The 13,827-nt window shown below is 40.2% G+C and overlaps 1 protein-coding gene across 1 annotated transcript; it reads left to right on the forward strand.

Annotated features, from left to right (window-relative positions):
• Nucleotides 1–3,096: 3,096 nt before the first annotated feature.
• Nucleotides 3,097–8,268, forward strand: LOC129752177 (uncharacterized). Its single transcript, XM_055747967.1, has one exon. It carries the CDS (start codon nt 3,097–3,099, stop codon nt 8,266–8,268), a length of 5,172 nt encoding a protein of 1,723 aa, XP_055603942.1.
• The last annotated feature ends 5,559 nt before the right edge of the window (nt 8,269–13,827 follow it).

Raw genomic sequence — 13,827 nt, forward strand, 5'->3', positions numbered from 1 at the left:
TCAATTGAAGTAAACTTTTGTTGCACCATTCAAAGAAAACATTGATTTCGTTTTGAAATGCTTCAGCATCTTCGGTTGTTTTTATTTTCAGAAATAGTTTAATATCGTCGGCGTATATTAGGTATTCAATCCGTTTTAGAATAAAGGAAATGTCGTTAACGAACAGTATGAAAAGGAGAGGTCCTAAATGAGACCCCTGAGGCACACCAGAGGTCACAGCTACAGATTTGGATAATTCGTTTTGGAAACGAACGATTTGTGTTCGATCAGTTAAGTATGATTGTAACCAGGAGAGAAGATTTGGATGAAAGCCAATTTTTTTTAATTTGAAGATTAAAAGGGGTATGTCAATGCGATCAAAGGCTTTGCTAAAGTCGGTATAAATAGCCTCAACATGAAAGCCTTTGCGCATAGAATCAATAACGTATGTAACGAATTCGAGAAGATTTGATGCTGTAGAGCGTCCTTTGAAGAAACCATGTTGTTTGCTCGTTATAATATTTTTTACTTGTTGATAAATTTTTTCATTTATTATTGATTCAAAGAGTTTTGGGATGCAAGACAAAATAGCTATTCCTCTATAATTTCGGACATCTGATTTTTTCCCGGACTTGAAAATCGGAATTAAAAAAGATTTTTTCAGAAGAGGCTCTGTCAATTCGACCGCCAAGTTTTTAAGGAAACATGGGGGAAGTCCATCAGGCCCTGCTCCTTTGGAAGCATCAAGTTTTCTAAGTCCTTCGGAAACATTGTTGTAATCAATTTCATTGACCTGAATGTCACACGCTAAATCTGGAATGACTGAAAAGTATTCCCTATCTCGGTCAGCCTCAGTGAAAGAAGTATACACTTCTTGAAAAAAAGTTGCAAATAAGTTAGAAATTTCCAGTGGATTATTTCCAATGCTCCCGTCAAGTGTCAATTGAGTAGGAAAGTTTGAATTTTTCATCTGCGTTTTAGTATAGCCAAAGAACGCTATTGGGTTTTGCTTAATTTCTTTTTCAATTTTCTGATTGTATTTTTCAAAAGAACTTTTTATACATGAATTAAGCTGGTTGCATAAATTTATATAATTTTGATGATTTGTAACACTTCTATCACTTCTGTAGACTTTATGAGCTTTTTGCTTCCTAAGGCTATGATCATTTAGTATCCGGGCACTTTATTTCGGTGATAGCTACATTACTAGAGCTCGGATATGCAAAACTTTAATAGCGTTGTGTTGGTTATGAAAAGGACTATCTTGCCTATTTTTGATAGATTTTTAAGTTAACGTGTGTTTGAGATATTTACGATGCAAAAAGAGATGGTGAAAATAATTTTGCACAAATGTGCTCCTTTTACGCATTATGCGACTCGAAAATTCTTCACTGTTGACTTGAAAGCTCATGAACTGTTGATTTTTTCTAAAAAAAATTTTATCTCAAATGGTTAAGAAGCATAAGGAGCCACTTTAGGATGCTCACGAAGTTCAAACCAAGCATCGGAGTGGGACCCTTGATCTCAAATATGGGTAAAATACTATGGTTATTGAGAATAACTAGAAGTAGACCGCTTGAGTATGCAGTAAATCCGTTTCCGGCTGGCAAAAAGTGTTGCCTGACTAGTAGACACCGAGTAAATAATTAATAATAAGAAGTTCCATGGATCGCAATCTGTGCAACCGATTTTTACGCAATGTAACAGATGTGTTCTGCTGGACAAAGAAATTTATGATACAACCGAATTTAAGAAGTCAAATTTTTCGAGATGCCTACTCATGAAAAGGTTCGAACAAGATTCCAATTGGTTTTTGCTTCTGTGGTAAAAATAATATATCAATACATGACTGAAAAAAGTGTGCAAAGATAAAAAAGAGATTTTATGTAAAAGTTCAAGTATTTCTTGAAATCATTAATAAATATATTTTTTTTATATTTTTACATTAAATGTCATATTAACACCTTCATTTCCTCCATAGAAAGTTTTTCGATCAAATGAATGGTTTTTAAAATACACACGTTTGTAACTGCCCGGATACTAAATGATCATAGCCTTATTTTGTAAGTTTTTCAAATCTTTGTTATACCAGACAGGGTGTTGAGAGCTGTAGGACCGTCTTTTAAATTTTGAAGGAACATGACTGAACATTTCAAATGTTAATCCCAAAAAATCAAAGCTGAACCTTCTTGAACCAATGAGGGTTTGAATAAATAAAAAAAGTGATGCTACAGTCCACATTTCTTACAGTGCACTTTGTGCCATAAATTTGCTATAACATCCACACCATCTACACACATACTTTTGTTACCAAGTCAGTTGAAATAGAACTCTCGTTAAGATCACACGCGCGTCTTTTTACTCGTCACCAAACCATCCGAAAATCCATTATCCAAACCAGTGCATTTATCCTAAATCTACATTATTTTGGTCCGTTCGATTCCGGATTTGGATAAATCGTGTTTTAAGAAGAATTCCGAGCGAATTTTGTGATGGTTTTCGGTGATTTTAGTCGCAAAAGTTCTTGAACCGCGTGTGAATTTGTGCTCCGCCATTTCTTGCATCATTCGGTAACCGTTGCGCAAAGCAGCGAACAAAGTTTAGTTGTGTTAGTGAGTCGCCGTTTGGCCGAAGAAAACCGAATCGGTAGTGCAATGCTATCCGATCACACACACAAACATATGTGAATTTTGTCTTGTCGCCGATTGGCCGAGAACAAAGAAGAACGCAAAAAGCCGGTTGCTACTGAATGATGCAAGTGAATGAGTGTGTGTGTGAACATTGTCGTCGTTTGACCATGGACAATTGAATCGTCGCCGATTGGCCGAAGAAGCAAAGCACAAAGGAAGAACAGAAAAACCTATCCGACAAGTGTTGGATGCATGTGTGCATAAGTGGGGGAAATATCCTTTGTGGAACTCTTCCAAGTGAACCTCTATGAGTGGAAAGAGGAAAACAAAAAGTGCGAGAAAGCAAGATAGTGATACTCCCAAGAGAGTAATTGAAAACATACAACCACGACAGTTGGTTGAGTGTACTGAAGAAAACTTTGGAGAAGTGGAGTTCGATTCAAATAGCAGTGTGTTAGTGGCAGCGCAAGCCGCAGAAAAACGAAACATGAAGAAGCAACTGCTGCTATTAATGGATCGCCGTGATCGCATTGTTCGGAAATTGCTGCGCGTGCAGGATTCAATCGAAAATGAGGCAGAACCAAACATCCATCGTCTCAACCTGCATCTCGAAACAGTTCGTCGTTGCTACGATGATTTCGAATCCACACATGAAGCCATTTTTGGCCAAGTGTCGGCAGAAGAAAAAGATGACGTGGAATCGGAATATGCTAATTTTGAGAACTTGCACGACGGACTGTATGTACGATTGCAGACGATGATAGCCGACATGAAGAATGCTCCCGTTATGAATTCTGCCGCCCTTGAATTTCAGCCCAAGCCACAGCCAATTAATCCGATTGCTCACCTCCAGGTTCCGCTCCCTACATTCGATGGTAAGCTAGAAAATTGGTTTTCTTTTAAATGTATGTTCCAAACAATCATGAATCGCTACCCGAATGAATCCCCTGCAATCAAGTTGCATCACCTCAAAAATTCCTTGATCGGTGGTGCAGCTGGGAAAATTGATCAAGATGTGATCAATAATAATGATTACGAATCGGCATGGCGTCTGCTGGAAGACGCATATGAGGATGAACGACTCATCATCGACACCCACATCGATGCATTATTAGAATTGCCAAAGTTATCCAAAGAAAACGGTGATGAGTTGCGCAAGCTAGTAGAGGCTTTATCGAAAAATGTCGATGCTTTGAAGAATAGGAATCTTCCTGTGGAGGGACTATCGGAAATGATGCTGATTAATGTTGTTGGCAAATGTATGGATCGAGAAACGAGGAAACTTTGGGAATCTTCGATGAAAAGTGGAACATTGCCGAGCTACCAGCAATTAGTCGAATTCCTGAAGGAACGAAGCCGAGTTTTGCAGAAACTTCAAGGTCAAACTCAACAGCCAACCAACACATCAGCATCAAGAAGCAAGCAAGCAAAAGTGTTTGTGCAATCGACGAGCGAAACATGTCCTTGCTGTAAAGGTGAGTCCATTTACAAGTGTCTCTCGTTTAAGAAACTCTCAGCAAAGGAACGATTCGAGAGAGTCAAGAAGGCGGGTCTTTGCTTTAATTGTCTGCGTAAAGGCCACCGCACAGCTCAATGCAAAACTGATCAATGTTGCAAAAGTTGTGGTAAGCCACATCACACTCTCTTGCATTTGAGCGAAACTACGACAACGCAATTTGAAAACTCTCCGAATCCAAGCACATCCACTCACCAACACAACAAGAAACAAGATGGAACAGCTGATACGCAAATTGTTAACTGCTGCACGCAAACTCAAGCAACTGCTGAACAGATTTTTCTCTCGACTGCTTTAGTATTGGTTGCCGGTGCTGGCAACAGGAAAATCAAATGCAGAGCTTTGCTTGATTGCTGCTCCGAGGCAAATTTGATAACCGAGAATTTAGCTGCAAAATTGAATATCACACCCACTGATTTGAACCCACCGATTACAATCTGCGGATTGAATGGCATGAAGACGATGTCATGCAAGACTGTTCGGACGAATGTTTCGTCGCGAAATCGAGCCTATTCTGCCAGTCTGGATTTTTTAATCACCCCTTCGATCACCGAGCTGCCTACAGGTAAAGTAGACATTAATTCTTGGAACTTTCCTCGAGATTTTGAACTCGCCGATCCTTCTTTTAACGTTCCACGTGAGGTGGACATGATAATCGGCGCAGAAGTTTTCTATGACGTTCTGAAGAAAGGACGAATGAAAATCGGTAGCAACCTTCCTACTCTCGCTGAAACTGTGTTCGGCTGGGTTGTTAGCGGTTCAGCAAAGACAACAAATAAACGATCCTCCCAGCGTGTTTGCCAAGTGAACACCACCCATGATGATGTTAATCGAACGCTTATGAAGTTTTGGGAGCTCGAAAATTGTTGTAACTCTTCTACTATGACTGCGGTGGAACGCGCCGTAGAAAAGCATTTTGAAGAAACGCACCGTCGTTCATCTGATGGCCGTTTTATCGTGCGCATGCCTTTCAATGATCTCAGGAGTCAACTAGGCGATTCCTTTGAAACTGCCAAGCAAAGATTCAACAAGCTAATGATGAGTTTTTCCAGAAATCCTGCCAAGCGGGAACAATATGAGAATTTCATGAACGAATATCTGGCCCTCGGCCACATGAAGGAAGTTAATGACAGTCCCAAGGAATGTTACTTCCTACCGCACCATGCGGTCTTTAAGGAATCAAGTTCCACCACGAAGATTCGAGTCGTGTTCGACGCTTCGGCAGCGTCGTCAACAGGCATTTCGCTGAATGACACCCAATTGGTCGGCCCAACGGTGCAAAGTGATTTAGTCACTATCATTTTAAGATTCTGCATTCATCAGGTGGTTCTGACAGCCGATATTCCCAAGATGTACCGTCAAGTTCAGATTCATGAAGACGATAGACGATTTCAACGTATCTTATGGCTCAACAAGAAGGGTGAAATGTCTACTTTCGAATTATCGACGGTCACCTATGGTTGCTCAAGTGCGCCCTATTTGGCAACACGCTCGCTTATCCAGTTGGCATCTGATGAATCTGAAACATTCCCGCTTGCGGCGGAAGTAATTCGAAAAGACAGCTACATTGATGATTTCATTACGGGTGGCAAAACAATAGCTGACGTAATTGAAATATACAAGCAGCTCAACGGAATTCTCGAGAAAGGTGGTTTTGGTGTCCACAAGTTCTGCTCCAACAGCGAGGAAGTTTTAAAAATGATTCCTGCAGAACTTCAAGAAAAGCAGATGGATTTTGAAGGATCGGACATCAACAACACAATCAAGACACTTGGACTGATATGGAATCCGAGTGAAGACTACTTCGTGTTCAACGTACCACCGCTAGATAGCAGCATCAAACCAACGAAGCGCATAGTTTTGGCTGAAATTGGACGTCTCTTCGACCCACTGGGATTTTTGGGTCCAGTGGTGACTTTGGCGAAACTTACTATGCAAGAACTATGGCGATTGAAAATGGATTGGGAAGATGAACTTCCACAAGAGCAACTGGAAATCTGGAAATCGTTCCGGCAACAATTGTGTTCAGTGAAGAATATTCGGAAGCAACGATGTGTTATTCCTGTAAAAGTGAAAAGTGTTGAACTACACGGGTATTGTGACGCCTCTAAGGTCGCTTACGGTGCCTGTCTGTATGTTCGAAGTGTATCTGAAAATGAAGAAATCGAAGTACGTTTGATCTGCAGTAAATCCCGTGTCGCACCACTCAAGCCTATGACCATTCCTCGACTGGAACTCTGCGGAGCCCTCTTGTTGGCTCAACTTACTAAGAAGGTGAAAGAAGCTCTCAACATTAAATTCGACAGTATTACGCTTTGGTCAGACTCACAAATCGTCCTGAGTTGGCTGAAGAAGAGTCCATTAACGTTAAATGAATTTGTATGCAACCGAGTGGCTACTATCGTAGAGTTTACTCACGATTACGAATGGAGATATGTACGATCCCAATGCAATCCAGCGGATTCTTTATCCCGTGGAGAGCTTCCAGAGCAACTTTTGGAGAACGAGCAGTGGTGGACAGGCCCAGTCGCACTACACAAAATGGAATCGATTGAAGAACCCACATTTGAGATTCTTGCAATTGAAAGTCTGCCTGAAATACGGAAAGTGAAACACACGCTGATAATGGCTCCAAAGCAACAACCGTTTGATTTGTCACGTCTAAGCAACTTTAACCGATTAAACCGAGCATGGGGATACGTGTTAAGGTTCATTGCCAACAAATGTACCAAGACGAGGAATTATGAGCCACTTACAGCAGAAGAGCTTTCCAGAGCATCCCGCATAATTTGCAGATTAGTTCAGAACCAAGCATTCGGCGATCTTAAAAAAGATTTGTCATCAGGTTCTATGAAACGAACCAACTATTCAAGTTTGGCACCATTTATCGACGAAGACGGATTGATTCGAGTTGGAGGTAGATTGAAATATTCTGACATTCCTTATGACGGTAAGCATCAAATCCTTATGCCAGAAAAGCATCCTATAACGGAAATGATAGTTCGTCATTTGCACGAGAAGCACTTCCATGTCGGGCACAGTGGCCTGCTCTCGTTCGTGCGCCAGTCTTTCTGGCCAATCAAAGCTAAGTCAGTCATCAAGAAAGTCATTGGAAGATGCTATCGCTGTTTTAAATGTAAACCTCCACAACTGCAGCAATACATGGGCAATTTACCAAGCTATCGTGTCACGCCAGCCCCACCTTTCAGCCGTACAGGTGTCGACTTTGCTGGTCCGTTTGTACTCAGGGAAGGAGGACGCAAGCCGAAGTACTACAACTCCTACGTCGCAGTATTCGTATGTATGACAACCAAGGCACTGCACTTCGAGCTCGTGACAGATATGCGGACGGAAACTTTTATCGCTGCGCTTCAACGTTTTAATGGTCGTCGTGGTTTTCCGTGTGATATGTACTCGGATAACGGAACAACGTTTGTGGGAGCGAACCACGAACTTGCAGCCTTGCGAAAATTGTTTGAAGATCAACTCCACCAAAGAAAATTGAAGGACTACTGTAGTTCTGAAGGCGTAACATGGCATTTTATTCCGCCAAGAAGTCCTCACTTTGGAGGCATCTGGGAGGCTGGAGTAAAATCGATGAAATATCTGATGAAACGTGTTGTTGGCGAAACGCGTTTAACCTACGAAGAAATGTATACATTCCTGGTCCAAGCAGAGGCAATCCTCAATTCACGTCCGTTATCACCGTATTCGGATAATCCTAACGATTTTTGCGCTTTGACTCCATCACATTTTTTGACTGGACGATCCTCAAAGGCATTACCGGAACCAAGTTATGACGATCTCAAGGTTGGAAGACTATCAAGGTGGCAACACATTCAAATGATGCGAGACCATTTTTGGAAAAAGTGGTCAGCCGACTACTTGCATACGCTCCAGACACGTCAGAAATGGAAGGGCCGTGTGTTGGAAATCCATGAAGGCGCATTGGTTCTTCTACGAGACGAAAATAGCCCACCACAACAATGGAAATTAGGTCGAATCATCTCAACGCATCCTGGCAAGGACGGCATCGTCAGGGTGGTAACAGTTCGTACAGCCAAAGGTGAATACCAGCGTGCTGTAACCAAGGTTTGCCTGCTTCCTGATGTTGACTCTGACGACTCAACGGGGGGAGTATGAATAAATAAAAAAAAGTGATGCTACAGTCCACATTTCTTACAGTGCACTTTGTGCCATAAATTTGCTATAACATCCACACCATCTACACACATACTTTTGTTACCAAGTCAGTTGAAATAGAACTCTCGTTAAGATCACACGCGCGTCTTTTTACTCGTCACCAAACCATCCGAAAATCCATTATCCAAACCAGTGCATTTATCCTAAATCTACAGGGTTTCTCTCATATTTTTTCCTCATCAATCGAGTAAGGCTCCGTCTTCGAAACGAAATATTCCGAATCCAGTTTAGGGAATGACGTTCCTCAACTTATCCTTTCCATCTTTGAATGTGTATGGATATCGTGCATCAGAGAAATTGGCAAGTATAAGAAACTTTTCCCCCATTCGCCTTCAACAGCTTAAAATGTGTTTTTTTTTTCAGCAGATTTCCACATCACTCGTGGCGTTTTTACCCTTCATTGAATCTTTTCGACTGCATTTTTATTTAAGGCTTTGCTGCTGCTGCTTTTACTAGACACATTAAGAAGGTTTTCTCTTTTTAATAAGAAAAAGACGATTGCAATTACACTCTGTCTGCAAGCTTTGAAACAGAGCAATGCATGATGTATGTGAAGATTTTCATTTGAACTAGCGCGAGCAGCATATGTGTAAGGGTAATTGAACAATTTTCGGTTAAAAAAATTAAATTAAAATTTAAAAAAATTTACATTATAATTAAAGCTTTTAAAAAAATAAAAACTAATTTTTTTTTGTAAAGCTGTTACTAAATTCCACTACCCTAAACTCAAAACGAGAATCCTTCGAAGAAAAGTACATTTCCGTTGATTTCTTTTTTACCCTATAGATTTTTCCTCTATCAATTTCACTTTGTACTGATGTCGGAATCTTTCTCTCTCTCGCTCGTGATTTATCGTAATGCATATCAGTCGGGCGTCTTCAGACAGACAGAAGAAATGGCGATGCTGTTTCGCTATTTCACTTTGCCAAACTCCAGAAGAGAGTGAAATTTAATGAAAGCTGAAATCGTTTTTTTTTTGTTCGATTCAATCTGTTCTTCGATTGAACTTTTAGATTTGAACTTTTTCTTTTGAGCGGGTACATAAAATTAACATTGAGCTGTGATATGCCTGTTTACTTTTTTCGATTGAGAGGAGGTTTGTCTTAACTTTGTTTTTCGAAGATGTAATCAGTAATCTCTGAATTTCTGCTAAGTTACACTGATGGAAGTTTGAGTTCTGCGGCATTAAAAGCGATAATTAGTAAAATCTTATTCGGCTATAATGACATTCATTCTCGTGTCCGATAAGACAAAAACATATCCCCAAAAACATTGAGGAAGAATAGAGGAATATTTAATTCAACAGCCTCATCCCCCCTCACTAGCAAGAAAAAAAACTATCAGCGAAAAAACTCCTTCACGAAATCAGTCCGAGTCATAGTTTTTCTGCTGACCATGGCCCAAAATCTGGCTCTGGTTTCGCACGTTGAACCCACCAATTATATGAACGATGGCCAAGAAAATCGTCCGGATCCGGAAGCAAAACATCCCCCCATTCCTGCTGGAAGGACGTTTTTCTTCTGCTTCTTAGCGAACCCCTAACTAATGGGCTTCCCCCCATTTGAATGTGTGATGGAGGTAATGAAATAAATGCGAGATAAAAATGATTTATCGCCCTTCGATGCGGGCGGACGACGACAGTCGAAGGCAAGAAGTGTGTCTTTTTTGTGCTGTGATAGTTCTGCTATTCGGTGGTCACATGCTGCCCGATATGGTTGACCACCCCGAGACCATAATCACTTTAAGTCAAAGGGAAGTTAAAGCAAAAGAGGTATCGAAATCTTTAGGGAATTTGTTTAATTAAAGCTTAGTTCTTTTAGAAATGAGACAGTTACGAATGCGCGTAAAAACCATTCGTTTGATCGAAACACTTTCTGTTGAGGAAATGAAGGTAATCTTACGACAATCCATGCAAAAATTTTAAAATAGAAATATTTATAGTTTTTTGTAAGAAAAAACTCTATTTTTGGGATCTCCCATAGGCCGGCGCACACATTTTTGGTTATGATATCGATCAGTTTTTCCAACTTATACTTCGTCTAATCTATTTTTTATGTGGCTGCATCCTCCTATGATGTCCCCATCTGAACTGCTTGCCGGTTCTATCTAGACTGAGCCTCTGCTCTCGCCTATGCTCGCTTTTTATGTTCTCTTTACTCTTGCTGTTTATCTCTTACGTCAGGATACCACATCCTCCGCTTGCACAAAAAGCTGCCTAATTGCATTCAGGTCTTTATTCAAAATCCTTCTCTTCTACGCTTAATTCATGCATGTTATTATTTTACTATCTATAAATTGAAATGTTTTCTCTATTCAGCGTTCTCCTCAACTATGTCATTTCCCTCCTTTATTTTCTTTTCGAAGCTTTAGGTAATGATTTTCACTTTCAACTATTTCTCCCGATTGTTCGATTGTTATTTCCATAAACATTCTCCTTCCACAATCCTAATTATCCTTTAGTCCATCGTCTTCCTTTTTCTTTAATCTTCCTTGTCATCTTCCTCTTTGGATTATCTTATGCTTTTCATTATTTTCCTTTTCCATAATCTGTCTTTATACATTATCTTTCTCTTCCGTTTTCTTTCTCTTAAATTCCTTTTTCCATTATCTTTCTTTTTGAATTATACTCTTCCCATCATCTTCCTGTCCATCATCCTTTTTCTTTCAACTTGACATCTTCTTTCTTTCCATCATCTTTCTTGCCTTCATCTTTCTTTTTCCTTTTTTTTGCGCCTTGGGCTAAAACCCGACTGCAAACTCGAACACTGCCTTGAGCTTAACTCTGACTAGTGTTTCGTTCCATTAATTTGCGCCATGGGCCAATCCCGACTGCAAATTTCTTCAAATCTACACTGCCTTGAGCTCAACTCAGACTAGTGTTATAGTTTCAACTATTTGCGCCTTGGGCTAACCCCGACTGCAAATAATAACACTGCCTTGGGCCTAACCCGGACTAGTGTTCTCATTTCTTTCTTGCATATTCACTGTAGAACATTTTGCGCACCACTAAATCTAGCACACCCCCTTGCTCACACATCACTCACGTGCTGCACGCCATCCCGCAGCTCCTGTCATTATATCGCGCAACAACTCTTATATTACGTCCCCACTCCTCACACTTCTTGCATCTTACGCAGCGCCTCTCAAACCTCTCGGAGAACCTTACGCAACGGCTCTCAAACATTTAATAAAAACGTCTCGTAGCCAGGGTTGCCAACTATTTTTCAGAAAAATCTGGAAGATTTTAAAAAAAATTCTGGAAATTTCTGCAAATGTCTGGACACCTATGTTTTGAAGGTGACGACCTTTTTTTTGGTCCCCAGATCTCAATGTTACAATAGTTTTTTTCTGTCACTATATCAGTCACGTGCTCTGTCTGAGTCTCAATTTAACATACATCCTCAAAGCATTTGCCAAGGCTTCGAACCGTTATTGAATTCATAGTTCATAGGTTCTACTAATCATTTCCTCAGGGTGGCCACTCGAAATCCATTTTGGATTTCTCGCATTTTTCTCGACTTTTTCCCGCATGTTAACATGAAATTCTCAATTTTGTAAAACAGGAAACAAAACAAAAATCCGAATATTTATTTTTGAAACCACCTACCTAGACCTAGATTTCTAAGATTTGCCTTTGTTTTTATATTTTTTTCAAAAATCGTCCTGAATTGCCTGACCATGTAGAAACGCGTGATGGAAAGTATGGTATTTTTAAGTTAAAAAATCATCGTTCTTTGAAACTACTATTTTGAAGATATTTTCCTCAAATCCGACCTTCATATAATTCAATATCAAATAAGCAATTTCAAATTGCTTAGCACCTGCTTTGACATGTTTTGTTCCAGATTTCACAGGATCCAAATATCTTTGGTAACCAACGCCCTAGCAGCGACAAGTCATCTGATGTCCTTTCAATTCTTTGAGACATTTTGAATATCAGAGAAACCCCTACCTGAAAAAGACCTCGTAATACATCATATGGTAATATCATCTGATTGGAAATGATCTCGACCGAATATTCGTTTGGCCGAATAGTTTAAAAGGTCAATATTCGGTATTTGGCCGTTGGCCGAGTACAAATGTTTTCGTCCATCATGCTTCCTCTCTATGAGCGTCGGATAGAAGCTTCAATTGTTTCGCCTCCTCAACCGCCTCTCGCTTCCGATTTGCAATAGTTTCTATAACAGATTGTTTTCCTTTTTTTTAATAGGACTCGACATCTCTCGAGTGAGCATACTGGATTAACGATTTCGTTACGGTTATTCCCGTTGTTCAATGAAGAAAGTTAAAACTAGTCAAAACCGATCCAACACGGTAGGAGGATCCATTTCGACCTGGTAGAAATCGGTCGAAGCCAATCGGAAAGAGATTGATGATCAACTGTGAATCAATTTTTACTTGTTTCGCCTTTTTCGTTCAAACTTCATTGAACAAACTTTCACCGAGCCAAAAATTCCCGACTTTTCGGGAGGAATTCCCGGCTTTCTCCTGCATTTTTCCCGGTGGATTCCAAATCCCGTCTTTTTCCCGCATTTCCCGAATGGGTGGCCACACTGTTTCCTGCCATATTACACATGACAAAATCGAATTTTCATAGAATCTTAGAACAATGTATGTCCAAACACAAAAGTCTGGAATTGTCTGGAAGAAATGCCAAAAGTCTGGAAGTCTGGAAACCTACAAAAATGTCTGGCAAAAGTCCAAAAAGTCTGGAAGATCCAGACAAAATCTGGAAGGTTGACATCACTGCTCGTAGCGCCTCTCCAACTTTCCGCAGCACCTTCGCATCGCAACGACTCTCGCACTACCAACTCTAGCACTACCCCTCTCGCACAGCTAATCGGATCAAGACTTCTCTTTCTTCGAGAGGGGCAGTGGTCCTGTCACGGTCGCCAATATGATGTCCCCATCTGAACTGCTTGCCGGTTCTATCTAGACTGAGCCTCTGCTCTCGCCTATGCTCGCTTTTTATGTTCTCTTTACTCTTGCTGTTTACCTCTTTCGTCAGGATACCACACCTCCTCCATCAATTTCTGCTACTTTTCGGTCCAATACTCCTTTTTAAAAGAAACTGTGGGCAATTGAGTGGATACAGCTGTTTCGAAATTAATAAAACTTGATTATTTTTGAGCCCGCGATTAAAGCGTTTTTAATGGAAAGTCTGCTGGCAAAGTCTGACAATAACGAAGTAAAATCACCATGAGATTGAACTTAAATTATATTCGGATAATATAGACCGTAGGTTGCAAAATACATATACAAGACTTCTCTTTTCAGGATTTTAAAAATAAGCGGAAACAAAAGTTTTCGTTTTGAATATTGTTGTTTTTTCACAGGAGCAGAATCTGGCAAAAATTTCTATTTTATACAAAACAACCAGCAGATACATTCCGTCAACTGGGGCAACATGCAACACTTTTCAACTTCAATGGCTTCTAAAATCTTAATGCTTACAGATAATCATACCTCTTGTACATCAAAAGTTTTAAGGTTGATGGG

Source organism: Uranotaenia lowii, chromosome 3 (genome assembly GCF_029784155.1).
Source record: "Uranotaenia lowii strain MFRU-FL chromosome 3, ASM2978415v1, whole genome shotgun sequence".
Taxonomy (NCBI): domain Eukaryota; kingdom Metazoa; phylum Arthropoda; class Insecta; order Diptera; family Culicidae; genus Uranotaenia; species Uranotaenia lowii.